Raw genomic sequence first — 27918 nt, 5'->3', positions numbered from 1 at the left:
GTACCACTCTGGAGGCTCCTGAAGCTCACCTCCTGCAAGCCTCTGGTACTTTTCTAGCCTAGAACCCAACAGAATTCCTTACACCTCCTCTACAGGATTTTTGAGCTTTCCTGCCCTAGAGCCCCGCAGGTTTTCTTACATCTCCTCTGTGAGCTTTTGGTGCTTTTCTAGCCTAAATCCTAAACCCCAACAGATTTCCTTACATCTCCTCTGTGAGCTTCTGGTGCTTTTCCAGCTTAAAGCCCAACAGATTTCCTTACACCACTCCACACCTCCAGCATGACAGAATCTGAGCAGTGGCACAGCACTGGCTCCCCGGCTCCCCATTTGCTGTGAGCTCACTCAGAGCAGAAGCTCAAAAGGCCCCCGTGGCACACCCAGACACCTATGTGCTCTGAAGTTTATGACTGTCATGACATTTAGGACCAATAATGCCCTCAAGACTCCTGTCCTCCCTCTCCCAAAGCCCTGCTGTGAGGTCCAGCTGCCTCCGCAGCACAAAGCCGTGGCCGGCTTGCAGAGCTGTAGCTGTTGAGAGGCTGCTTACCTTCAGAGACACCAGCCCACCAGTCTCAGGTATTCCCATCCCCGCAGCAGAAGCAGCCTGCCATTTGGTGGGCACGGTCCTGGGACGGGAGAGCAGCAGCACCTCTCCGGAAGGCAGAGGAGGAGCAGTAGCACGGCGAGAGATAAGTTGCAGATACAGGTGCTGCGCGCTGAGGCACCTCAGCACTAATCCCGCAGTCAAAAGCTGGAGGTTCGCTCAGCAGAGGCAGCTCAGATTACTGCCCTCCTACCAAGCAGTCGTCAGCAGGCCTGACAGACAGGAGCAGGGAGCGTGAGGAACGGGGAAATGCGGAGTGAGAGTGCCCGGCAACTGCGGCCGGGCTCCCCGCCGGCTGCCGGCTGGTCCCGCTCAGCTTTCGCGGGGAGAGGAGCAACGGAGCCGAGCTGGGGAAAGCAGCGCTCCTGGCCAGCCAGCAATGAGCTCTGGCCAGCATTCACCACTCACGTGTCACAGAACCACAGAAACTTCCCGGTTGGAAAAGACCTTCAAGATCATCAAGTCCAGCCGATAGCCCTACCCTACAGAGTTCACCCCTGCAGCATAGCCCCAAGCACCACCTCTAAATGAGCTTTAAACACATCCAGGGTTGGTAACTCGACCACCTCCATGAGGCACAGCTCTCCTGCCTGTGGGGCATCAGGAAGTTACCTGCATTGAAGGAGATGAAGCTTTCAAACTCCTGAAGTAAAGGGGACATTGAAGTGCAGGAAGTGTGGCTGAAGTTGTGGCTGCTGTGTGTTTTCATAGGGGGAAAGGTCAGGGTGAAATGGGAGCAAAATTGTGTGTTTCATTTGGCCCAACAGGAAACATTTATATTCAGTTAACAAAAGCATGTTAATTTGGGACAGGTAGCATATATTTAATGAAGAGGGGGCTAAAGGGAGGCATCATTGCTCTCTGCAACTCCCTGAAAGGAGTATGGAGTGAGGTGGGGGTTGGTCTCTTCTGCCTAGCATCAGGTGATAGAAGAAGAAGAAATTGTGAGGTTGAGGTTGGAGACTAGGAAACATTTCCATGCTGCAAGAGCAGTCAGGGATTGGAACAGGCTGCCCAAGGAGGGGGCAGAGTCCTCATCCCTGGAGATGCTCAAGAAATGTGTGGCCATGGCACTTAGGGACATGGTTTAGTGGCCATGGTGGTGTTAGGTTGATGGCTGGACTCAATGATCTCAGAGGTCTTTTCCAAGCAAAACACTTCTCTGATTCTGTGATAATAAAAGCATGGAAGAAATGCTGAGCCATTGTTTCATGTTGCTGGGTAACTTAGTGTAGCTGAGCACTATGAACACTTCACCTAATGCACCTCTCAGTGCCACACAACTAACCAACCCCTCAGAAGTCAAAAGTTCTGGTCAGCTCTTGAAATTAAAGCTATGCAAGCACAGCTTCTCTCAGGGAAAATGAGGAAACCCAGCTCTTCCCAGTTGTTTCCTGGCAGCTGCCCTGTGAAGCTGCCACCCTGCAGCCCCTGCACCTGGAGAGGTAACCAGAAGCTCGCAGAGCTCCAGGTATTTGCCCGATTGACTAGAGGTCAGCTGAGACAGAGCCACCGAGCGAGGAGCGAGGCACCGAGCAGGGACAGAACACTTGCCTGTTTGTTCCAGTTTCCACCCTATCGTGATCTGATCTCATCCAGCTCCAGCCTAATCCTCAGGAAATTCCAAAAGGAGGAGATTCACACCCTAAAGCCCACTTTGTGTGGTGCTGGCAGAGATTTCCCAGCTTTTCCAGTGTCAGTCTCTGACAAATCAAACCCCAGCCTGAACATTGCCTGAAGAAGGCCAACTAATCCGAATGCACTTGCTGAAAGGAGCAGCTAATGCAGAGTGGCAGTGGCTAGAAGTGGCTGTGGTCCTGGTGCAGCTTCAGGTGAGGGGTCAGGCTTTAATGTCCCATCCAGGATAACACAAAATGGTGCCTGGCTTCTTCTTGTCCCCAGGCATTTTCCCACTGTCCCCATCAGTGGCCTAAACCTTGTTGTCAGATATTGTGTCTGGATCTTCTTCCCATTTCCCACTCACTGTGGGAAGTTTCCTAGGAGCCTGGCAGTCCTGAGCTGTAGCTAATTAAATCCTAGACAGGAAAGCTGGTGCCAGTGATTTCAGCATTAAATTCTGTTCACCTCTCAGCTGTCTGCCCCTGCCTTGCATTGACCCTTTCTAATGAGAGAGGAGCTGCAAACATTTTGATGAAGCACAGAAAACTCTGCTAAGGGGAACACTGATGCATGAGATAGTTAAAGACTTGCCAGTCTGATCCAATGCAGAGCCCAGTTTAAAGCCTTTACTTACCTGGGAACAGGCTGGACAGACATTGGAACCACTGTACAAACAGTGGCTGAAGACCCAGGTGGACTTGAGCTGGTGGCAACCATTTCCATCACAGAATGCCATGCTGGAAGGGACCCCAAGGATCATCTGGTCTGACCTTTCTAGATCTCCTGGTGTTAAGAATCCAACTGAAGGCTCCTGGTTTTTTTGAATGTGTTAAAAGATGCACTTTAAAGACCCTCTCCCTGTCTCAAGATCTCACATGGCAGAGCTGCTAGGGAGCTGAGAAACAAGGAGGCATACCATCCCTGCAGGGTCCTAAAACACATGAAGATGTGGTGCTGAGGGACATAGTTTAGTGGTGACCTGGCAGAGCTGAGTTAATATTGGCCTTGATGATCTGAAAGGTCACTTCCAACCAAAATTATTCTGTGATTCCAAGACCAAGGGCACAGTGGGAAGCTGTGGAGGAGCTCACCACCACCATCACGTCTGCACATCAGTCAGACCACCCTGCTAACCCCCTACCAGTGTTTGTGCCAGCTTCAGGCTCTCAAGCTGTCAGTCCTGAGTTCCACGAGCACCAGACCTTCCTTTTTCCCTTTACCTCAGTCATCACCACTGAACAAAACCATAACAGCAGCTGTCTGGAAACATGCTGCAGAGCAGGGTGGGAGCCAATGCCTCTCCTCATTAATTTCATTCACAAAACTTGGATTTATTCGATGCCAATTTTTGGCACGCTGTCAAGTCCAACACAAAATTACATTAGTGTCAGAAGAGGGAAGGATTAGGCCACTGAGGTCTTTGAAGAACTGTGCTGGCACTTGCCTTCTTGTAAGAATGCCAGCAGCTTCCCCTCTCTCTAGGAACAGTCCATTTTCTCCTGGTCAATGAGGGAAAGCTCTGCTCAGCGAGGGGCTGAGCCAAAGCCTTTGGGAGGCTGTGGGAACCTTTCCACCAATTTCCATGGGCTCTGAGCCTCAGGTGTCAGGAGCACTAACATCTTCCTCCCACACTTCCTCACAGCAATGGGCTCATTTATCAGCTAGACTGGAAGACTTTCCTCCCCCCCTTTTTTCTTTTAAAGCCTTAGCTGTAGCAATTTGCTGCCAAGAGAACAACTTTGTAGCTAAGGCATAGAATCACAGATTCATAGAATGGGTTGGGTTGGAAGGGACCTTAAAGATCGTCCAGTTCCAAACCTCCTGCCACAGGCAGGGACATCTTCCACTAGACCAGGTTGCTCAAAGCCTCATAGGTATAAGCTTTCAGGAAATCTGGATTTAATTCCTGATCTTGCCACAGAGGTCTTTAAATGAGTTGATTAGAACCAGGTCTGTCTGAAAACACAGCACTGGCCATGCAGCCTGGTCTAGTGGAGGTGTCCCTGCCCACAGCCCCTCTCAACCCAAACCATTCTATGATTCTATGCTACAGCAGAGTGCAGACCCATGGAGCCCAGCACCTTCTCCCTGACAGCACCTGGAAGCAGAGATCTCAGGGGGAGGATAAGAGCAGAAGTAACATACCCACATGTCCAGTGTCCTCCCAGCCCCACCAGCTTGCAGTGCAGTGACTGCCTGAGCATGAGATGGCTCCTGGCACTTAGGGGCAGAGTGTTGGTGTTTCCAGGGGGTACATATCCCTGGGTGAATTCTCAGCCAGCTTCCCTCTGAGGGGCTGTAGGCTGCTTCTCCCAGCATCTTCCCCAGGTCTCATGGTGCAGACAAGGGGGCCTGGGGACAGGGGTGTGCCAAGAGAATAAGCTGCCTAACTTGAGTGCCAGAGGGAATCTGTAGGGGAGCATGAAAACGAACACGCAGATTATGGTTGTGGCCAGGGATAAGCTTAATCCTTTCTTTTTGTACAGTTTGGAGCACAACAGGAAAATGAGGATCATGTTTTCTATCCCCACTCCCCCTTTATCTGCCCTGTATTTTTAGCCTAAGGCTCTTTGAGATGGAGAAGAATTGCAGGCACTGCTAAGCTGGAGGCAGACACCAACCACCAAGCACTAACCCTGGAAACAGAAACCCAACTGCCTGGAATACTGATCCTTGCTGTGTCTTTACCTCTTTGCTTCTGTCTCACCACAGAGAGAGATGACAGTCAGATGTCCTTCCCCCTATGTAAAACAGAGGATGAGAACTGGGCAAAGGCACACTCTGGGACAGGTGTGAGGAGCAGCAGCAGCCATGTACTGGAGTGGCTAACACCGAGCCCAAACCATTAGATCATAGTATAGTATCGTAGTATCAGTCAGGGTTGGAAGGGACCACAAGGATCAGCTAGTTCAACCCCCCTGCCATGGGCAGGGACACCCCACACTAGATCAGGCTGGCCAGAGCCTCATCCAGTCTGGTCTTAAACACCTCCAGGGCTGGGGCCTCAACCACCTCCCTGGACAACCCATTCCAGGGCTTCACCACTCTCATGGGGAAGAACTTCCTCCTCACATCTAGCCTGAATCTCCCCACCTCCAAGCTCCTGCTGATTTGTATGAGCAGAGGATTCACTCATGGGTGGCTTTAGAGAAGAACAAGGCAGAGGGATGGCTTTTACAGTGGTGGTCTCAGAAGGACCAAGCTGCTTTGCCTTGAGCCTTAAGTTGGTGAAGGTTTTGGATGACAAGGCTTATAAGAAGTGGCTGAGGGAACTGGGGTTATTCAGCCTGGAGAAGAGGAGGCTAAGGGGAAACCTCTTTGATCTCTACAACACCCTGAAAGGAGGTTGCAATGACGTGGGGTTTAGTCTGTTCTCCCTAGTATCAGGTGATAGAAGGAGAGGAACTGGCCTGAAATTGTGCCAGGGGAGGCTTAGGTTGGACATGATGAAAAAATTCTTTGCTGCAAGAGTGGTCAGGGGTTGGAAGAAGCTGCCCAGGGAGGTGGTGAAGTCCCCATCTCTGGAGGTGTTCAAGGAATGTGTGGCTATGGTGGTGTTAGGTTGACAGTTGGACTGGATGACCTTAGAGGGCTTTCCCAACTGAAACAATTCTCTGAGTCCATGATCTCTGATATAACATTGTATATAACACATCAATACTACTTGAGCAGGCTTGCTCATCCCTGTATGATCTGATAGAAGCTAAGAACATGTTGCACACCTTGGAAGCATGCAGTCTTGCTGCAGGTCACAGCCCTTTGGAGATTCCTGCTTCACACCATCTCCCTGGCTCTGCAAATCCAAGTGTTACCATCTAAGCCCCTCACATCCCAAGCCAGAAGCTATGTGCTGGCCTGAACCCTAAAAATGACAGCCCAGAAGAGCTCTGCAGGACCCCTGCAGGTCAGCCTGCGCAGGGTAAGGGCCTAAAACACTGGAAATCCTCCACAGAATTGTTTTACTTGCTGCTCCACTAGCAAATTTTAATAGAGCTTTGCATTCATTAACCAAGACTGACTCTGGATCCAAGAGTTTAATTAAAGGCCCAAATTCTGACCTGAGGTACCTCATCTGAATTCCATCCAAGTGAGTGGAGCTGCTTTCCACCCGCCAGCAGCACGGAACCCAACCGCCCGTGGCAAGCTCACTTCACAACGTGCTGTGGGCTCAACCAGAATGACTTCATGTCTCCACCTCTGCCCTCCCTGCACCAGGCAACAGTGAATGCCACAGCAGCTCTAAGCAATGGCTTGTAGGAGGCCTTAGTTCCAACAATGTTTGTGTTAGAAAGGGCGGCTGAGAGTTGTTGTCCCCGAGCCCAGGGCTCCCTTCAGCCCAACAGGCGCGGAGCAGGACGTTTGCCACCATGCCTCAGTGATCTAATTGCTGCTGTTACCAACACGTTGAATGTAAAACTGTGTAAACAGTGTGAGGCTCTGACAGCCATTCCTGCTTACTGACCTGTGCAAAAGGCTATTTTTGGCAACTGCTCGAGGCCACTGTGGTCGCTGTTGTGAAGCAGAGGAGGCAGTGCCCATGTTCGGAGCCTTATCTTCCGCTGATGCAAGCACGCGCAGCACAATTAGATGCAACTGATAGCACTCAACAGGCCTGGCTCTGTCCTCAGAGCTCTGCTTTAGACACTCAACTCTGCTTAGATCACAGCATCACAGCGTGATAGGAAGGGACCTCTGGAGATCATCAAGCCAGTGAGATCCTGAGCTGCATCAGGAGAAGTGTGGCCAGCAGGGCGAGGGAGGTGATCCTCCCCCTCTGCTCAGCTCTGGTGAGACCCCACCTGGAGTACTGCCTCCAGTTCTGGAGCCCCTAGTACAAGAGGGATATGGAGGTGCTGGAAGGTGTCCAGAGAAGGGCCACAAGGATGATCAGAGGGCTGGAGCACCTCTCCTATGAGGACAGACTGAAGGAGTTGGGGCTATTTAGTCTGGAGAAGAGAAGTGACCTAATTGTGGCCTTCCAGTATCTGAAGGGGGCCTGCAAGACGGCTGGGGAGGGACTGCTCAGGATCTCAGGTAGTGATAGGACTAGGGGGAATGGGATGAAGCTGGAGGTGGGGAGATTCAGGCTGGATGTGAGGAGGAGGTTCTTCACCATGAGAGTGGTGAAACCCTGGAATGGGTTGTCCAGGGAGGTGGTTGAGGAGGTGTTTAAACCCAGGCTGGATGAGGCTCTGGCCAGGCTGATCTAGTGTGGGGTGTCCCTGCCCATGGCAGGGGGGTTGGAACTAGATGATCCTTGTGGTCCCTTCCAACCCTGACTGATACTATGATACTACTATGATACTAAGTCCAAACCACTTGCCAGAAGAGGCTGACTTAGAGAGGGTTGCACAGGATGGCATGCAGGCAGGTTTTGAAAGTCTCCAGGAATGGAGACTCCACTACCTCTCTGGGCAGCCTGCTCCAGGGCTCCAGCACCCTTAAAGAAGTTCCTGTTCATATTTAGATGGAACTTCTTATGTTCAAATTTGTGCCCATTTCCTCTTGTCCTGTCACTGGGCATCACTGATAAAAAACCTGGTCCCAGCCTTCTACCACCCTTTCAGTATTGATGAGCATTGATAAGATGCCTCTAGAGCTGGAGAGGAAGTATCAATGAAAGACAAGTAGGAAAAAAATAACCTGTGTTCCACAACTCAGCCTTATTCACACAGCTTGCAGCTCTATCTTCCAGCCTCCTCCAGCTGGTCAAAGATCAACTGAGTATCAAAAGGTACCTAAGGCACTTTGCAGAGGATGGTGGGCAAGCCCACTGCCACAAAATGAAACCAACTGGTCTCAAATTTCTCACCATGATTCACACCAACTGTTCCCAAAGTGGCACACCCTGAGCAAAAAGATCAGCATCAGCCTCTGGCTTCCTCAGGCTTGATGGAACTGGTTCTGCTCATACCCACAGTGAGAGACATTTGTCACCAGCAGTGACATTCTGAAAACGATCATGGGAAAGGCTTGTGGAGATCTCTCTCCTGAGGACCAAGCTTCTTGGCTCACTCCCCAAGGCTGTCCCCAGCAGAGTGACACTTGCCTGTCCTTCCCTGGAGCACAATACTCTTCTCACTGCCCAGTGGTGACCTTAAAGTCTGCTTTCCTCTCTCAGCCTGGTTACCTGGGGCAGCTGAGCGCTCACACAGCGCTGTGCTGTTGCATGATTGCTCAGGTATGAAATACATCAGACTGAAATGAAAGTGCTTGCTCCTGGGACAGCAGAGGACAGCGTCCTGAAAGGACCTCTGATAAAAAGTGGGGAAGCAAAACCAGGTGATTTTGTTGGACAATTCCTTAAGAATCAGATGACATAAAGAAAGAGCAGAACAGACCACCAAGCTAAATCTACCTTGCTGATGGCAAGCACACGAGAGACACTGGCAGCAGGGTTTGTGAGGCAGGAAATTGTCACTCAGTTTAGGTGGAAAGTGTACCTAAGGTACACTCAATAAGGCTTTGTAATTCCCTGCCATGCAGAGCAGCTCTTTCTCTGCCTTACTCTGGCTCCAGCACAACGAAGTGTGAAGTATCAGCCAGCTTCCTCATAGCACAGCAGTTACAGAACCGAGGGCTGCAGGAATGAACAAACACATACATGCCTGAGTCTATTGTCCTGCAATCCAATGGGCAAAACAGGCAGAGGGAGGCAGTGAGGAATAGGAACTAAGAAAGGGCCTGGCTAAGGAATAGGAACTAAGAAAGGAGCAGCCCTTTAGACAGGTTAGACATGAGCAGCCTTGTTTAAGGAGCAGAGAAAGCTAAACACTTCAAAACTGACACTGAGATGAGAAGGGGAGACACAAAATGCAGCTAGAGAGCATCTGTGACAAACCATGTCACACTGATCTCCCAGACATGGGAGATATGGAGCTCCTATGGAATAGGCACAGAATTTACTGAACACCAGAGTTCATTTGCTCATTCTCTGCCCTGCTGTGAGTCCATGAGCAAGGAGGCAGGAAGCATTTAAATTCATAACCTTACATGCCTCTCCTGCTGCAAGTTCCTGATGTCAGCAGGATGTCAGAATACAGAATACAGAATTAACCAGGTTGGAAAAGAACTTTGAGATCATGGAGTCCAACCTATGACCCAACACCATCTAATCAACTAAACCATGGCACCAAGTGCCTCATACAGGCTCTTCTTAAACACTTCCAGTGATGGTGACTCCACCACCTCCTCCTGTCTGGACAGGAGTGAAAGGCTGTGGTCCTTTGGTACTGGTTACTTGTTTATAGCCATATTTGTTGATATGAAGTATTCTTGTGAGAGGCAGTTTTCCTCACCTCTATGAATGTTAGTCTTTCATACTGAATTTTCTCTGATTTTTTCCACCACATTCCCTTCATTGAAACCATTCCCACTCCTTTTTCCCCTGTTAAACTGATCAGTAACAGACTGATGAAGACTGGCACCGAGGCATCAGCACTGAGCTTTGCAGATGACCTTGCAAGGGACTCAGACACCATTGCATCAGCCTGCCTGCAGACCTCGTAAGGTGCTCTAACGTCACACTTCTGTGGAGAGCTCCTGAGATTTTCTTTTGAAAAGCAATCAATCAAACCTTCAAAAACATGCTGGCCTTGAGTGTGCTTTGGAAAGAACCAAAACCACATACCCCAGGCAGACTTTGCTACTGTTTGCATAGGACTCTGAAGGGGTAAAGTCCGAGCCGGTGTGAGCGTGCGTCACTCCTTAGGCAAGAGCTCTCGTGAAGACGGAAATCACAGGTCACATATGACTGCTCAGTGAGTTTTCAAAGTGCTGGTTATCTGCAGCAAGCAGCCCTAACCCACTTCACTTACAAAAATCACCATCTCAGGCACTCCAAAAAGAATTTCTTGGCAGGTGATGTCGTACTGCAAAACATCCTTCACACAACGAACCCCAGCCCCAAGCGGGAAGCACACTCAGTGCTTCCTTTGCCAGTCTCAATGGCTGGGCTAAAGAGAATCTGCACATCCTTGGTGCTGTAGCCTTGCTTCAAATCTGGCTGGCAATCCTTTGTTTGCTCACATTTCAGCACACAGATATGCTGCCTGCCCTGCAGCATCTCCCTAGCTGAGATGAAGGCTGTGTCGAAGGAGACGACTGCCACAAGGCTCCACATGGCTCAGGTTCCGTACTGAGCTGCTGTCCTTCATTTGTTTCCTTAGCATCTTGCCTCATGTAATTTCAGATTCTTTGAAGCTTTTATTCAATGCAGAAATTCACTCCCCCCTTGCTGCTTGCTTCTTTCTCACCATCCACCTCTTCTTTTACCCCTTCATAGAATGACACTCACAGAATGGTAGGGGTTGGAGTGGACCTCTGGAGGTCATCGAGTCCAACCCCCCTGCCAGGGCAGGAACACACCCAGGTGGGGCTTGAAAATCTCTTGGAGAAGGAGACTCCACAACCTGCTCCAGGGCAGCCTGCCCCACGGCTCCAGCACCCTCACACCAATGAAGTTTCTTCTCATGTTGAGGTGGAACTTCCTGGGTTCCAGTTTGTATCCACTGCCCCTTGTCCTGTCTCTTCTCATCCATTATCCTTCTAGCACTGGAGCCAAAATCTTTGTCTCCTACCTGGTGCAGAGTCTTTGGTGATAGAAAATTCAGACCATCTTGTGACCTACTTCCCACAAAGCAGCGAGGACCTCACAGTTTTATTCTTTAGCTGCTTTCATGCCAGCACTGCAGGGTCAGCTGGGACTGTCAAATTCCCTGCACTGAACACTAAGCTCACAGCTCTTAAGTGGAATTTTTCAGTTGGGAGTTTCTGGGTTGTCCCTGAGCTCTAAATGTGCAGCAAGGGCTTAAAGCACCTTGGGACAGGAATGGTGTGTGAATGTTACACCTCTTGAAGTTCATGGGCTGGGTCTTTCTAGTGGTGATGAAATGAAAGCCTGCAAGGCTCAGAGCCACACGGTCTTCAAGATCACTACAGCATTTCAGACCAGGAAAACATCAAACACTCCTTAAAAAGGAGAAGAAAAGGTGGAAAGGTCTTGGGAACTTCAAAATAATGCTCTGCCTCTCAGGATTCCTGCTGGTTGTGAAAAAGTACTCAAGGAAATTTACAAGTAGCTCTTTTTTTTTCTCTTTTAGCTTGGAGAAAGAGGCCTCAGAGCTTTCTAAGAGATGTGGTCAAGGGATTCAGGAATCCCCAAGGAATTTGTAAAGTCACAGTATCACAGAATGGTTTGGGTTGGAGGGTTTAAGATCATCCAGTGCCAAGCCCCTGTTCACGTGTGCCCTGCTCAGACATTACCGCTCAGGTGTGAGTCGGTTGTTCCAGCTTAGCCACCCAGCTGCCACCTTTTGTCTGCCTAATGACTGCTCCTCAGCCCTGCTGGTCTTGACCCAGATTCCTTTCTGGTTAAGTGTGGAAATTCAGGACAGAGCACTCCACAAAGTGATCTCAGCTATCACCTAACTGGCACAGGAAAGACTGTTTGGACATGCCTACAGTGAGGAACACACAAAAGCATCTCTGTTAAGGGCTTAGAACTGCCTACCCAGTTCTATTCCAGACCAAAACATATCTGATTCAAAACACATATCAAGATCCAAGTTCTGTGCCCTGACCCTGAGCCAAACACATTCATTATTGGTGCCACCAATCTGCCCAGCTGAGTCACACCCAGCACCCCATCAAACCCACCACCACGACTCATAACCATTTACAGGGCCTTTCACAACCAGGGAAATGGTGACACAGGACATGTAAGAGGTCATTCATTCATTCCATGGTAGCACAGAAGCTGCAGCTCAGGAGATGCAGATGAAGTGGCTGCTCTTCCCCCTACATCACATCCTGAACACAACATTGATCAGGCTGCTCTTGGTCCACTCTATCACTCACCTGCATGGCATCGAACAGCTCCAACCCTTGCTGTGGCTGGTGGAAATCTTTCTGCTGTCACAACACCAGTGATAACATGCAGCAAAGAAAGCAAGAGCTGTGTAGAGAGCTGGCAGCCTTTCAGAGGGAGCCCCAAACACTTGAAGGAAGTTGGGGCTGCTTGTAAACCACTGAGCAGGAATTCTGGGCTGCCATGCAGCAGGGGACCAGTAGAAGAGATTTGGATAAGGATTTCACATGGCTGGGGGTACCAGTGGCAAACGAGTCATAGAAATCTCAGCTAAAAGAACACACATTTGTGCTTGGGCTCATGCTTGTGAGCTTAAACCCAGGCTTTGGTGAGATCAGGGCAGGTCCCAGGCTTTCAGCTGGAGATATGAGGGCAATGGCTGTGACATCCTGCAGGGCAGAAGAGAGAGGGAAGCGTTGGATTGTGCCTACCTGCGGACGACCAGCTTCAGTTTCTTGTAGGACCCTTTCACCAGGGAGATGGCCTCTCTCCTGGAGCTGCTCAGTTCCACCTCATTGATGTTCACCACCTCATCACCAGCCTGCAGCTTGGAAGGCAGGGAGTCTGCTTTACCTCCTTGTTCCACCTGACAGGGAAGAGGGGAGACAGCGACGGTGAGACAGGCCTGCCACAGTTTGGCTGTCACATGCAGAGCTGAGCACACATTCCCATTGAAGGAATGAGGTCTGCCAGCCCCAAACTCAGCTCTCTGACTAACAAACATTATCTGTCCTTGCCACTCAGCTGCCTCAAAGCCCTCTGCTTGCCTCCTTTACATTTCCTATAGATGGAGGCTGGGGACTGGAAGCCAGATTTGTTCTGCCAGGAAGCATTGCTCTGAATGAGTCTTTGGCATTTGGGAGCAGGAAACACCAGCAAAAGGGCCATGGAAGGCCTCCTGATAAGAGCAGTCAGCCACAAGCCCAAGGGCAAAGCTGGGACTAGAAGAGCTTGGATGTGATTTTTGTGTTCCAGCTCTTCATGCTCTAGCTGGCTGCTTAAGGACAGCTTCCTGCTTGCTGGCCAGCAGCAAGGCAGCTGCAGGTAGGTGTGTGCAGATAATGACACACAGCTCCTCTGCAGGGGGTTGCAGCCCGGGATTTAGGGAAAGGAGGCAATTCATTTTAGCAGCCTGCTCAAGGCTAGGTAGTGGCAAAGCCAGGAGGAGAATCCTGGGCCACTTTCCTCCATTTCTTATGATCCATCACACAGGTAGTGTGAGCGGTGAGTGCCAAGAGGATGGAGCCAGGCTCTGCTTGGTGATGCCCAGTGGCAGGACAAGGGGCAATAGTTGGATGTTGAGGCATAGAAAGTTCCATGTGAACATGAGGAAAATTTTTTCACTGTGAGAGCAACAGAACACTGGAGCAGGCTGCCCAGGGAGGTTGTGGAATCTCCCTCGTTGGAGATAGTCAAGATTCATCTGGATGTGTTCCAGTGTGATCCTGCTCTGGCAGCGGGGTTGGACTGGATGATCTTTCAAGGTCCTTTCCAGCCCCTAACATTCTGTGATTCTGTGGTTCATGTACAGTGATTCAACAGCAGAAACACACCAAGTCTGCAAAGAAGTGACAAGGTTGAGGAGGAGGAAATTTGAGGCAGACTCCCTGAACCTCAAGCCTGTGCACTTTGGATGGAAAAGATCTCTATGATCATCGAGTCCAACCTTCAACCTAAGACCACCTGTCTGCAAAGAAGAGCTAGCAGAGCAGAGGGCAAGGTAACAAGTTGGGCAGCACACTGCAAATCAGAGTCTCTGGAGACTCAGGAGTGCATATTTTTGGAGCTCTCATTGCAACACTTGCCACCACAAAATCTGATATTCAGTGCACCTGGCAGACCTTGCTCAACAGAAGCTGTTGTCTGTGTTAGCAGATGTCAGTAGCCCACACTGAAGTACAACATTCGACGGTACATCAGGATTATAACCTCTTCCCTCAGGCTTTCACCTTGCCAGACACCATATTGAGACAAAGAAATGTATCTGCCTCAGATGAAGTCTCTGACCCAGCCAGGGGAAGGGCTGCTGTTTGCAGGAAAACCATTTTCTGGGCAGTGGAACTGCACACACACTTCTGGAAGTTACTTTCATTTCAAGCCATGCCAGGGAAAGTGTAATTGAGCCATAATCCAGACATGTAACTCAGCACATGCAGAGGCATTACCCAGATTTTTACCAGCACATTAGTTTCAGTGTTGAGTGGTGATTTCTCACAGGCAAAGCTACTCTGTTCCTCTGAACAATGATATTCCACCTTCTGAAACCTGACATCCACAAGCACAGGCTCATGAATCCTCTGAACCCCCAACAAAGCTAGGTAGAAATCATTGTCATTTGTCCTACCAGGAAGTTATTCCACAGATGAACGAGTTTTTTCTTTTCCCCTTAAGAATGGATGAAACCACAGGAATGAGATTGCATAGAAAGAGCCTTGTACCACAATTACCAGGAAGGGTGAGAGATGAAACGTTCGACCTTGCTGCCAGCATCCATAAATAAACCCAACAAAGAGCACTGCTGCATTTTGTTGCTGCTGTGGAGGAAAACAGGTTGGTATCATTTCAATGCCCTACAATGGAGTGGGGCTCTGTGGGTTAGATGAACTTGTGATACAGTCAGCAGAAAGGGTTGGTTTGGTTGGGTTTGGCTTGTTGTGTTAGATCACATCATGATGGAGAAAATACCTCCTGTGGCAAACAGCAGCTCCCTCAAGGGCTGGGGCACTCAGCAGATGTGTTTGTGTTAGCTTCTGCCTCGATGAACCTTCAAAAACACCAACAAAATTATCATCTGTGCTGTATCCTCTAATAATCCTGCCTGAACCACCCTGGATCTCTGATCTTCTGTCCTTTCAGCATCTCCTCCACACCACTTTCTTTCTTCTGTTTTCCACAAGCATTTCGAGCTGATCCCTTCAGGTTCTCTCAGAAGAGAACAAGATCTTCCTTGCCAGGCTGGCCTCTCCTGAAATACCTCCACTTCAAAACCCCTCACTAGTCTCCCAGCAGCCCCCTCGCTTGCCTTTCCTGCAGCCAAGCCTTCCATTCCATGCCCACTGCCCTTTCCTGAGAATCCCCAAGGCCACCCCTGGTCCTGCTTTGCATTAACGCTCCATTTTCTTCCATCAGAGGAGGCTTCTTGCCATTCAACAGATCCTGCAGCAGGCTTTGAACCCATCTGTTCTCCCATTTTTTGGCTTACTGTAAAAGCAAGAAGTTGCTGAAGCAGATCACCAAGGATACATAAGACTTATTACCACTGCCTTTTGTTGGGCTCGCTATGGTTACTGTAGGTTCAGAGAATGCTGCCTCACTGAGAGCCTTTCTGGGTGATTTTAAAGAACTTTCCTTTATTTATTCCTCTTTTCTCTTCCCTTTCTTTGAGGAGCTTTTGTAACAACAAACTCTCTGTAGCTTTCAGGATGGATTATTCCATCTTTGTGTCTTTTAGGCTATGAATGGTGCCTGTGATTCCTAAACTGCAAACCTACTCCCTGAAGTTTCTCAATCAAAATTAAAAGAAGAGGAAGCAAGCAGATGTGTCTGCACCCTGTCTGCAGTCACACCAGAGAGCAGGGTGGGACAGCTGCTGAGTGACACCAGGAGATGCCCAGCAAAGCCCAGTCAGCCAGCAGAGCTGGGTGTTGACAGAAGCAGCAGCAATTGAAATGACAAACTCCTGCCCTTTCCGTGGCAGTATTATAATGCTGGGAAGGGAAGCATCACAAATGAACTGCTGGAGGTGGCTGTCCAGAATTCCTGAGCTGCCCCAAAAGATTTTACAGGAACTGACAGGGTGAGAGAGGAAGAAATTTTGCTCCATGAAGGAACTGAGAAAGGTAGATCCTCTGCTGCAGGCAGCCTAGGGCTCACCCAGGACTTGCATCGCAGAGGAATGTTCTCTGCCTTAGACCTCTTGCCTGCAAATATTTCACTACAGCAATGTTCAACCTTTCCAGTGGAAGGATGCATGTCCAGTGAGTGTGGGGTTCACCTCTTCCTTGTCCCTCACAAGGTCATTAGCACTGGTGCAGCCTGGGGGAAAGGTGTGTTTGAGAGCAAACAGATTGTGTCCCCTTCCAAATCAACAGCCAAGGTTTGGATCACTTAGAATCATAGGACTGGTTTGGTTAGAAAAGCCTTTTAAGATCACCAATCGTCAACTCAACACCACCACAGCCACTAAACCATGGCCCCAAGTGCCATCTCCACACATTGCTTCAACACCTCCAGGGATGGGGACTCCACCACCTCCTTGGGCAGCCTCTTCCAATCCCTGACCAAAAAAAAAGGTTTCTCCATCTCCAGCCTACCCTTCCCCAGCACAATTTCAGGCCATTTCCTCACCTGCTATCACCTGAGACTTGGGAGATACTTCTTATTGCCCAGATTGGAACACCAGGTCAAACTGGAATCTTTCATTTACCTGTTCCCTATTGGGTGTAACTCAGCCACATCAGACCAGTTCACATTGCACCCAGGACAGAGCAGTGCTGGGTGCAAACTGGGTTGCTCAGTGAAGTCACTGAGCAGCTGATTGGTTTCTGAGATGGAGATTTTTAAGTCCCTGTTCAGAGATGGTTCTCAAAGCTAGACCCAAAGTTGTGGAGCTGCTGAATGATTCCAGAGAACATGCTGCTCCCCTCATGCAGACTTCATGCCATGTCACAGCTTGGGGGCAGCGAGTGTTTCCCATGCAGCAGACAGAAATCCTTCCCCATTGTCCCCAAGCTCTGTGCCAGCGTGACAGAGCAGTGCAGACAATTCAATCAGAAAAGTAGTTGAGTCAAAGGTCTCCCCCTGGAGCTGTGTCTCTGCTGGATCTCCCCATCCCTGATGCAGACATGCATCTGGAGAGAATTTGGCTATTGACATTCACTCCAAGCCACAGACAGTGCTCCCAAATTAGTTATTGTTTTATTCTGCAGGGAAGCAAGGAAAGGATTCTTTCTCATAGGGCTCTGGATTGTTCTGCAGTCACATTTCTGCTCCCAAGCACAAAGAAGAGTAGTGGAGAGGCTAATTTATTCCAGGTGATCATACAAGGTTCACACAGAATGAAGTCACTTGAGAGACTGAACTTCATTCAGGAGAACAAGTCAAGCTACATGGTTTTGAAGGGTTAGCAGTGCTGTGAAATCTTTCTGATGCTTCCAGGAGCACTTACCAGGGGCAGGCCAAAGCAGCAATCCAGCTGCAGAAATGTCCCTGGCATCCATGCAGGCTGGATGCAAGTTAGGGACAAGTGATGAGTATTCAAGGTCACTCTTTGGACTGTGCTGCAGCAGCACTTCCACACCTTCCCATTTCCTGTGAGATTGTTTCCTGTCCTGGGAGCAAGGCTAATCTCAGCAGTCAGCCCCTCAGCAAAAAGTGGCAAGAAGTGAATGGAAACCAGATTGCAGGCTTCAGCAACAAGTGATAAGAGACCTGCTCCCATGAGCCTGCATCTCACCCCTCATGGTGACTCTAAATTCCTAAGCCAGCAGAGGGAAGGCAGCTTAGCTCTTCAGATAATTTTCCACCTTCTTAAGCACAGATCTGTTAGGCTCCCACAGAGAGCTTTACATTGAAACACTAGCATGGGCAGGGAAAAATCAAGTCTTCTTTCAACTAATGCACAAAGAAAGATGGGCTTGTGCTACAGCCTTGATTCAGGCCTTCAAGAAGCCTCCAGGATCATCTCTGTAACAACAGGCAAAACTAACAATGCTTTTTCTCCACCCCTCTCCATGTATACAAGACAAGGAACTAATGTGTTTGCTCTGTGGTAACACCTAGAGTCAGAGCAGGTCCCTCCTTGAGAGGCATGGCACAAACACATCATTACTGTAGAGATGGACAGGTTAGACAAGCAGAGGGACAGGAAACTGCTGTGGAAAAGCTGTGAAGAACAGCAGGCAGAAAGACAGCAGCAAAGCCTGCTCTCAGCTACACGGGGACGTTTGGGAGTGAACCTAGAGGAGAGGAAGAGCAAGAGCACCAGCAGGACAGGGGGAAACCAGCTTGTTTTGAACCAGCATAAAGCCAGCTGTCACATGCCCAGGGACCAACTGCACCACAACGTTCTGACATGCTTTACATGGGCAGCAGAGAGATAGGAACGAGGTGGCTAGAGGACAGGAGCTGACTTTTCCCTGCTGCTCTGTGTCAAGGTGCCCAGGGACTCAATATCTCAAACATCATTCATGCTTCTTCCTACCTTTCCCTCCTGTTGTTCACAGCACACAGCAAGCAGAGAAGGCAAGGGGGAAAAAACCCCAATCAAACAGCTGAGTCACAGGCAGAGAGCTAGAGAACAGCAGCACCTGTGCAGCTGCAGAGTGCATCAAACCTTGAGGGACTGCTTTCTCCTGCTCCTTCTCTGTTCCCTGCAGGAGTCCAGCTTTTATCCCAGCAGAGCCTTGCCTGCAGCACACACCCTGCCCCTGCACGTGGGAATCAGAGAGATTTCCTTCTTTGTTGGCTGTGTGGTTTTTGCAAACAATCCATTCCCTGCATGCCACAGAGAGTACAGCACCAAGTGATGCAAACTCTGGGGCCTGGAGCACCTTAGCCTGATCCTGTTTGGTCTGCAGCCATTATCAGAGCAGTATCAGCTCAAGGGGCTACAAGAACTCATTCCCTGTTACTCCCTGTTGTAGCTGATACAGCTCACCCCTCTCCAGAGCACACAAAGCCAGTAGCTGCCCATGTCTGGGAGTTAATATTTGCTTTGCAAGGGGAGAGTTAAAAATAGCTGTTTGTCAAAGAGTCTGCTGGCAAGGCCTGCTCTCCCCCAAACACACCGAGGTTTCCACGCTCAGGACTCCATTTTCCTCCCTGCTTTGCCATCCTGCCCCCAGCTTCCCAGCCCTTTCTCACATCTCTCACTAGGCTTCAATAATTCAAAACCCAGTTCCTATGACATTTAGACAGTGAGCCCATTGCTGTCTAGGTGAGGGGCTATCAAATATGTGGCCACCCAACATAGGAGAGAGCACTGCCCCAACGCTACTGCACGGGAGCTGAGTCCATCGCAGCAGTGGAGCTTCAAAGAACATGGCAGCAGGGGATCACTGCCAAACCCACATCTCCTCACACACTCCCAGTCCCCAGCCCTTCCTCCTCCTGTTGTGCTCCTGGTGTGCAGGCTGCCACTCCTCATCACCAGCTCTAACCTGATCATTGTGGCAGGAGCACAAGCTTCCCCCTGGCAGGAGCACAGGCTTCACCCACAGAGATGAATAGAGCCTAGCATTTAATGTTTCTCAACCAGTGCCATGCCCCAGACAGCACTGGAGCTGGCTCTGTTGTCATCATTACACCTCAGGTAAGGTACTGCTGAGGGCCAGCCTGAACCCTACAAACCCTAGGGTTTTCTGCTGCTGACACCAACAACTCTCTTACTCTTTCCAGGCACATGTAGAGCCCTGCACATCATCTCCAAACAGCCCTTCTTGGTGGCTGGTGGAGCACTTGGTGGAGCACTTCTCTCAACCTGTGGGGTGTCACAGACCCATGTTCACCCCCAAACCAAACTGTAAAAGCTGCAAGGACTGGGCCACCTCAGGAAATGTCACCTTCTGCACTGGGTGCACAAGGCTAGGCAGAGGAACATGCTCTCATTTTTCTGCTGTTGGCAATGCCTTTCTCTTTGCATGCAGCCTCCTCACAGCATGACCTCAGGTACCCTCCCTCCTCCTGGCTTTGATATCTAGGAAAACAAACCAGTTGGAGATGTATTTACAAAACTATTTGTTACCTACTCCTAGGACAACTTTTAAAGCCTAGGGAAAGGCAAGCCTAGCAGCACAGGAACTGCCAGAGTAGGGAATCTAGTTATTTCTTTAACCTCCCTCCTGCCTGCTCTAAAAACAGGAAGCCAATGGCAGCACCTGGAACTTGCCTTTCAATCCTGGTGACATAGCACTGCCTTGTGCCCTTTTTAACAGGATGCTTTACACATCTTCCCAGACTTTAGTAGTACTTTTCCATACCAGCTGTTATGACTTACATTGCCATCACCCACTGAGGTTGTAGCTTAACCAACTGCTATGAGGCTTTCTTTGGATTGTGTCTTTGGGGAGCAACTGGAAAGTATTTCCATGTGAGAAAATACAGCTGAGATGTAGACACCTGCAAGCAGTTCTGAGGAGAAAGATGACAACCTGCAGGCTCTTGAAGAGCTGTTGTTGAGGGCTGTTTTCACCACATGATTAGACCCTGAACTTCCTGCTTTGGCATGTTGCTGGCATGGATTCAAACCAGAAATGTCAAGGAAATGTGCCCTGCCATCAGGTAATTCCATAAATTAGGTAAGCCCAAAACTATGGGGGGGTTTTTGGCTACTGCAACAGGCAGTACTTATCTCTCCTGGAGACAGATCCTTGGCCCCAGCATGGCCACTTACTGCTTTTGATGTCTGTCATTTCTCCTTCCCCTGCTTCCCTTCCCCAGCATTAACACTTCCATCATACCTGTTCTAAACAGCAGTAATAACAGTAATGAAAGCAGGAGTAATGATCCCCAAGAACTTTCCTTCCATTAGCTAATTTGACCTTTCAACACCATGGGAAGACAGCAGGAAGTATTGTTCCCAAATTAGAGAGGAATAAAAACAGAAGCAATGTTTATGTAACTTTTCCAGGGTCACAGAAAGCATCACACATTAGGGCTGGAGCTGTGCTCCCTCTCTGACTGCCAGGTCACACTGTACTGATGCCAGTCGAGACTTCCCCCTTGTTAACATCTCTGCCCTGGGCCCAGCTTTCAGCCACCTCCTCTCATGGCAATTTTTTTTTCTTCTCTAGAACCAAGAGGAGCTGCTCTTGGATGTCCTTCCATCTGTATTTCTGGTGCCCCACTTGTCTACATAGTTTTCATTTCCTGTTTTTAAACCCTCTCCCAGGAGGTGTTCAAGGCCAGGCTGGATGAGGCCTTGATCACCCTGGGCTAGTGGAAAGTGTCCCTGCCCATGGCAGGGGGATGGAACTGGATGATCTTCAAGGTCCCTTCCAAGCCAAACCATTCTATGAATCTATTTGCTGTGGCTGTCCTCTGCCTCATTGTGCCATCCCATCCCTTTCTTCCTTTTGCCCTATCTTCACCATGCTCCTCCTTCCCCCCTGAGGAGAAATACAAACTAATAACCACTAAATGATCTATATCAGAGAGGAGAACCCCCAGATGATGCAGTAGAGCCATGCTTGATGAACTGACAGGAATTCAGCAGCTGCCTAAGGGATCCATGTATTCACTTCTCACTCATTTTAATGAGAATCAGACATCAACATTTCCAGGGACTCTTTGAAGATCGAAGCTTAGAGCACAACAGCAATTAAAAGACAGTTGAACATCAAGAGAGGCATCCTTTAGGGCAGGAGAGTGCTGCTGGCATCCCTAGGCAATGAGCAGAAATGCTAACAGGCTCTCCAGGAGTAGCTGGGCCCGTTGCTCTCTGGTGGCTGGCTGGGTTTTGACTCAGTGCCAGGTCACGATGGCTGAGTGCCGCGGCGAGCACTCCCCTTGGACCAGCTAATGGCAATGGTGCAGCTGGAGTGCCGGGGCCGGCACAAAGGAGGAATCCCACAGGCTGAGCCATTCTCATCACAGCACACTTGGCAAACCCTTTATTTAGTCTCCTGACCTTCTAGAATTATTTAAAAGTCTTCTCAAGTCAATTTAGTGCCCATGAAAGATGCCAGGCTCACAGCCCTGGAGATCTATTTTCCTTGCCTACGGATCGGCTCGCCACCCTTCCTCCCTGTCCCCTTCTCCCCACTGCACCTCCAGTGGGTTTTAGTGAAGGTCCCTTCCACTCCAACCCATTCTCTGATTCTATAACCTCCTTACCACCAACTCAGGTGAAGGTGTGCAGTCTTAGACTTTGTGCAAAAGTGTTGTTCTAAACAGACTCCTGGAAGGCCAACCGTGTGGAAAAGAGCATGACGACTGGAGAGGTGGTTCTTGCTCAGGCTTTGTGGATGCCTTGCAGGTTTTCCTGGGAGCAGCTGGGAGCTGCAGCAGTAAACTGCGAGGGAGATGGACCCAAAGCTGCGGTCGGTACGTTCACATCCCTCAGGCTGCGGTCGCGATCCTTGTCCCCTGCTGCCACCCTGCGGCAGACCAAAGTTCAAGGGACAGCTGCTGCTCCCTGCGCTGCCATCCCCTGCGCCGCCGGTGGGACTCAGCCGTGGGGTGCTCTCCTAACGAGGGCCTGAAAGAGCAGCTCATGGCGCGTTAATGAGAAAGGACTGAAACCCTGCCGGCTCTGACTGTCACCCTGCACGCCTAAGGGCAGTTCTGTTTGCAGGTTCTGCTTTCCCTGTTTGGATCCTCTGAAGCTGAAACGTCTTGTCAAGCGCTTCTTGTAGGGAAGGGGATGTACAGCTGTGTTTCCAAGCTTAGCAATTCACCAAGCCAAAAACTGCTTGGCAAAAGATAGCTTTTAGCAAAACAGAGCTTCTAGCTGCAGCAGACACATAAAGGAATTTAGCTGCAGTTCAGGCTGGGGAAGGTCCATGTTTTCAGAGCTAGTGCTGCAGTGAGGTGCCATGGAGGTGGATGAGGCAAACACCCCTGTGAAGACACCAGGCCCATTGCCCACTGCCTTCCTCCTTCCTGCATGCCAGAGAGCTGCTTCTCTTAAGCTCATCTTTTGAAACTGTTCTCTGCATGAAGAGAAACCTCAGCACTCAGCCTGGATGGCTAAATGGAAGCTTGCATTTACACCTTGTCCTGCTTACACCCACCAGAGTGACCTGGAAAGGCCTTCCTGGAGCAAGGCTTTCAAATTCTCCTTCTGCCACATGTGCCAGGGCAAAGTCCACTGCAAGCATCTCAAATCCAAACTGCAAACACGAGTTCTGTTCCTGGTCCCTTGGTACCATTTCCTGGTTTCTCACAGCTCTCTCCATTCTTTTGCTGCTCTTCTGTTTCCAAAAATGTCACTGAAAATAAACTGTCAGGACAAACAAGCAGGAGATTCATTCCCACTGCCAAGGGCAATGTGGAATGAGATGTTTGGCCATCAGCAGTGCGTGGCCCTTGATCTCAGGAAAGAGCTGCACTACAAAGGCATGTGTGCTGTGAGCACTGCTAAGCTCCCTCCAGTTCTGTACCTAAACTAGTGACCTAACTCCTGGAAGACTTGCTGGTCTCCCCTCTTCTTGCCTGTGGAGGTACCAGCATTGAAGACACAAGGTGACATGACTGTGTATGGGCTTAACTGGAGCATGGGCAAGGAGCAGTCTCTCTGCACACTGCACAAGCTTTTTGTGTTCCTAGCTTTGTTTTTAAGCACTGAAAAATCATCATCCTGCTTTGTGCACAATGGGAGCAGTAAAGAGCACCCACAGGGCTCTCATTCCCTAGCAGAAGGCAAACCAGACAGCCAGGGTCAGGCCTTCTCAGAAGGGCCACAAGAATGATCAGAGGACTGGCAGAGCTGCTGTGTGAGGAAAGGCTGAGAGAGCTGGGTTTGTCCAGCCTGGAGACTAGAAGGCTACAGGAAGACCTTTTCAGCATGTGCCAGTACATACAGGGTGGCTACCAAGAGGATGCAGACTCCCAGGGAGTCCCATCAAAAGAGACAGGACAAGTCACTACTGGGGAGAATCCCATTGGACTCCAGGAGAAAACGTTTCCCCATGATTCCAGGCAGAGACTGGAATCATCTCCCAGGGGAAGCAGTGGACTTCCCTACCTTGGCCAGTTTTAAGCCTCAGCTTGACAGGGTGCTGGGCCAGCTCATTTCAACTGGACTGTTACCTAGAAATGTTGGACCAGATGATTTTTGGGGTCCCTTCCAACCTGGCATTCTGTGATTCTCAGAGATGGTTGCCCTCCCACGCTCACTTGATTGAGTTTCCAGAGCTCACTTTGGTCACTGTGCAGCTCCACGAACACTGCAGGCTCAGAATGTGACCTGCATGGGACACAGGGACTCCCTGCCTGTGCTGTATACACAATGCCCTGGAAATTTGCATCTTAGGGATGGGGAGCAGAAAGAAGGGGAAGGGAGCAGAAAGAGCTAGAATGAAGGGAATGTGCCTGCTAAAGGCATTCCTGACACACTGGCTAAGAAGCATTTCTTTAATTGCCGTGCTCCAGGGGCTAAGGCAGCAGGCAGAGGTTTTTCTAAGCTGAATCATACATGGATGCAAATCCCAGGACGTTCCTGCAGGAGCAGAGGCATTAGTGGTAGCTGGGACGCTGGCCAAATTCCAGGGAAGGTAGCTACATTCCATTTCCCTGTGGTCTCCCTGCCACTGCAGTGAATAAACTCAATTGTGCCAGCTCCAAGTCGCTTCGCAGCATCCCTGAGACCAGCTGCTGCACCCCACAGCATCCCGTGCTGGTCTCTGGGATCTCATTCTCACCTCAGGAATTTTTGTGGAGTTTATAAATAGGTCCCGTGGATGAGGAAAATGTCCCTCCTGGCAAACAAATCTGCAACAAACAGCTCTGAGTCAAAAGAGCTGCAGAGAACTCTCAGATTGCGTAAAAGTTCTAAGAGGAAAGAACAAAAAGTCCCCTCCAAGCTTTGAGGCAGAAATACTGTGGCAGAGACTGCTGAGGCTGTTTGGAATTAGCTGAACTAATGTCCTCCTGGGGACCTGGGCAAGGATTGCTAAATTCAGAGAGCTTTTTCCCTTTCATCTTTCCTACCCAAGGATTTTTCAGAGAAAAAAATGATAGAATCATGGAATTGTTCCAGTTGGAAAAGACCTCTGAGATCCCTGAGTCCAACCAGCAACCCAACCCCACCATGGCCACTAAACCATGGCCCCAGGTGCCACATCCACAGGTTCCTTGAACCCCTCCGGGCACGGGGACTCCACCACCTCCCTGGGCAGCCTCTTCCAATCCCTGAGCACTCTTGCAGCAAAGAAATTGTTCCTCATCTCCAACCTAACCCTCCCCTGGCACAGCTTGAGGCCACTGCCTCTTGTCCTGTCATTAGTTACTTGGGAGAAGAGGCCAACACCAGCCTCACTCCTACCTCTTTTCAGGGAGTTGTAGAGAGCACTGAGGTCTCCTCTCAGCCTCCTCTTCTCCAGATAAAGTAATCCATCTCCCTCAGCCTCTCCTCACCAGACCTGCTCTCCAAGTGCCTCAACAGCTTCATTGCCCTCTCTGGACCCACTCCAGCACTCCAATGCCCTTCTTACACTGCAGTGCCCAAAACTGGGCACAGTACTCAATGTGATCTTGGACCTACATATCCAGGGGGTTGACCACCCAATACCTCACAGAGAGGATCATTTTTAAAGCGACCTTCTCTCTCAGGGAGTGTCTTTAGCCTAGCAAGTGAAAAAGAGGCACTCTCTACTCTGTATCAAAGCAGGCTGTGTTGAACATGTGAAAAGCCTGGATGAGCTTTAAAGACTTCAGATCACGTTCAAAGGGCCTGGCAGGAGAAGAGCAAAACCACAGAGAAAGAGGACAACAGAGTCTGACTTCCCAGCTGTCCCAGCAGAGACTTTTGTGAAGGCTAACTCTGAACTGCTGCTGTTTACTCTCACTTTTGCCAACACAATAATTAAAAATGTACAATGCTGGCCCTTTGGAAAGCTGCACAGAGCCACACTGCCCATGAAAATCCCAGCATCTGTCCCTCAAGCTGAATAAGGACCAGAGCCAGCTGACCCCCTGTTTGTTCAATCTTCCTTCTGCTGGCAGGACAGGCCCCAGACTCCAGAGAATCACAGAATGGCTTGGAAGGGACCTTCAGGATCATCCAGTTTGAAACCCCTGCCATGTTCAGGGGCATCTCCTACTAGTTCAGGTCACTCAAGGCCTCATCCATCCTGGCCTTGAACACCCCCAGGGAGGGGGCATCTCTGGGCATCCTGTTCCAGTGTCTCCCCACCCTCTCTGTCAATAAATCCTTTCTAATCTCCAGACTAAATCTGCCCTCCTGAAGCTAATTTATATGTACATTTAAATCAAATTGTAAAGTGTGAAGCACAAGGTTGGCAGTGTCTTACTGGAGTTGTCCCTGAATGTCTCCCAGTCAGTTAATCTAATAAACTTCTGCATCTAAAGGCCAAGTTCTCAGCATTGTCTGCAGCCACTAAACCTGGCACACCCTCCTAAAGCACACGTAGGAAGCCACAGGCGTCACAGCCAAGCTCTGGGCTGACTCTGGGCTGCTCTATGTGCTCTAGAAGCTGCTTATTTTTCAGCTGGCTGAGCTTCAGATGTGAACTAAATTGACTAGTAAATGAAAGGGCCCTTAGCATCCATTCCTTTGCTCACAGGCCCTGAACAGTTTTGCCCTGCCACTGGCCAGGAAAGCTGCAGCAGCTCCTAAGATGAATCTCTTCCAGCCCCAAACCGAAAGTGAGACAAAAGATGGCATGGGTAGGGGCTACAGCTGGAAGGAGACTGCAAGAACCAGCTCCATGATCCTCCCACATGCCCTCTGCTCTTGATCCACAGTGCTTCCCTCACCTCCCTGGAATTAAACCACACAAACCCAGAGTGGAGGAAGGATCAGGCCTGTGATCTGGTTTCGCTTTAATGATTTGCTCCCAATCTGCCTCCAGTTCCCAGGCAGGTTTTGGAGTATCGATCACCCCACAGAAAAAAGCTTCCAATGAACAATGGACTCGTGGTTAATGAGTTTCAGCAACTCTGTTCACCTCACTTGAGCCCTTGGGGTGAGAAAGTTAAGTGCTCCTGCAGGAGCTCAAGTGACTGCTTCGCCATTTCCTTAATATTTCATCTCTTTGTATTTTGCACTTTGCCTTTTTCTGAGCTCATGTTTATTCTTCCAGAGAGCAGTTGCTGTGGTAAACTGATATCAGGCTGGCAGTGTGGGAAGTAAGATTTCAGGCCATTCATCTCCTGGACTTCAATACTACATTCAGGAAGTCAGAGGAGGAAAAAAAAGAGTCAGTCTAAAACCTTTTTTTTTGTCTTTAAGGACAACACCCTGCTGCTACTGCAATGATGACATCTCCAGAAGCAGAGAACTACTCAACCTGAGTAGCATTTGTGTTTAAACTAAAGAATGGACAATACTGAGAGGCAATGTGAGCTGTAAGATGGTCTTCAAAAGTAGGAAGAGGTGATGCACTTGAGAGTGAGCCTCCTGATATCAGTGAAATGACACTGACCTGCACCAGCTCAAACCTGACACAGCCTGCTCATCCCATCTGTGCACGATGCAAGCCTCAGCACTATTGCTTCTGTGTCCAGTTCTGGGCCCCTCAATTTAAGAAGGACATTGGAGACTCTTGACCATGTCCAGAGAAGGGCAACGAGGCTGGGGAGAGGCCTTGAGCACAGCCCTGTGAGGAGAGGCTGAGGGAGCTGGGGTTGCTTAACCTGGAGAGGAGGAGGCTCAGGGCAGACCTTATTGCTGTCTACAACTACCTGAAGGGAGGTTGTAGCCAGGTGGGGGTTGGTCTCTTCTCCCAGGCACCCAGCACCAGAACAAGAGGACACAGTCTCAAGCTGCACCAAGGGAAGTTTAGGCTGGAGGTGAGGAGAAAGTTCTTCACTGAGAGAGTTGTTAGCCATTGGGATGTGCTGCCCAGGGAGGTGGTGGAGTCACCATCCCTGGAGGTGTTCAAGAGGGGATTGGATGTGGCACTTGGTGCCATGGTTTAGTAGTCAGGAGGTGTTGGGTGACAGGATGGACTTGATGATCTTTGAGATCTTTTCCAACCTTATTGATTCTGATTCCCTATTGTCTCTTCATTCCCAGGCCACATTCCTTCCCCTTGTCCTTCCCTGATGCTTACTGAGTCCCTCTCACCAGCAGTTCTAGCAAGAATGGTTTAGATTCCAGCATTTTTTTCCTACTGGAGGAGATGTTGCATTCCTCTTGTTT

The 27918-nt window shown here is 49.7% G+C and overlaps 1 protein-coding gene across 5 annotated transcripts in view; it reads right to left on the bottom strand.

Moving 5' to 3' along the window:
* SHROOM3 (shroom family member 3) overlaps positions 1-27918 on the bottom strand; it is a 130291-nt gene that overhangs the window by 88671 nt on the left and 13702 nt on the right. For 2 of the 5 annotated variants that reach the window (XM_068153779.1, XM_068153778.1), the window contains exon 2: positions 12524-12678. In XM_068153779.1, the coding sequence (XP_068009880.1) occupies positions 12524-12678 (155 nt within the window). Of the gene's footprint in view, positions 1-547; positions 710-12523; positions 12679-27918 lie in introns of those variants that run through there. The other 3 variants (XM_068153782.1, XM_068153781.1, XM_068153783.1) reach the window with 3 other exon arrangements.

This window comes from Melanerpes formicivorus, unplaced genomic scaffold (assembly GCF_026170545.1).
Source record: "Melanerpes formicivorus ecotype bairdi unplaced genomic scaffold, bMelFor1.0.p_v2 SCAF_27, whole genome shotgun sequence".
NCBI lineage: Eukaryota > Metazoa > Chordata > Aves > Piciformes > Picidae > Melanerpes > Melanerpes formicivorus.
This window is presented reverse-complemented; position numbering and strand designations above follow the sequence as displayed.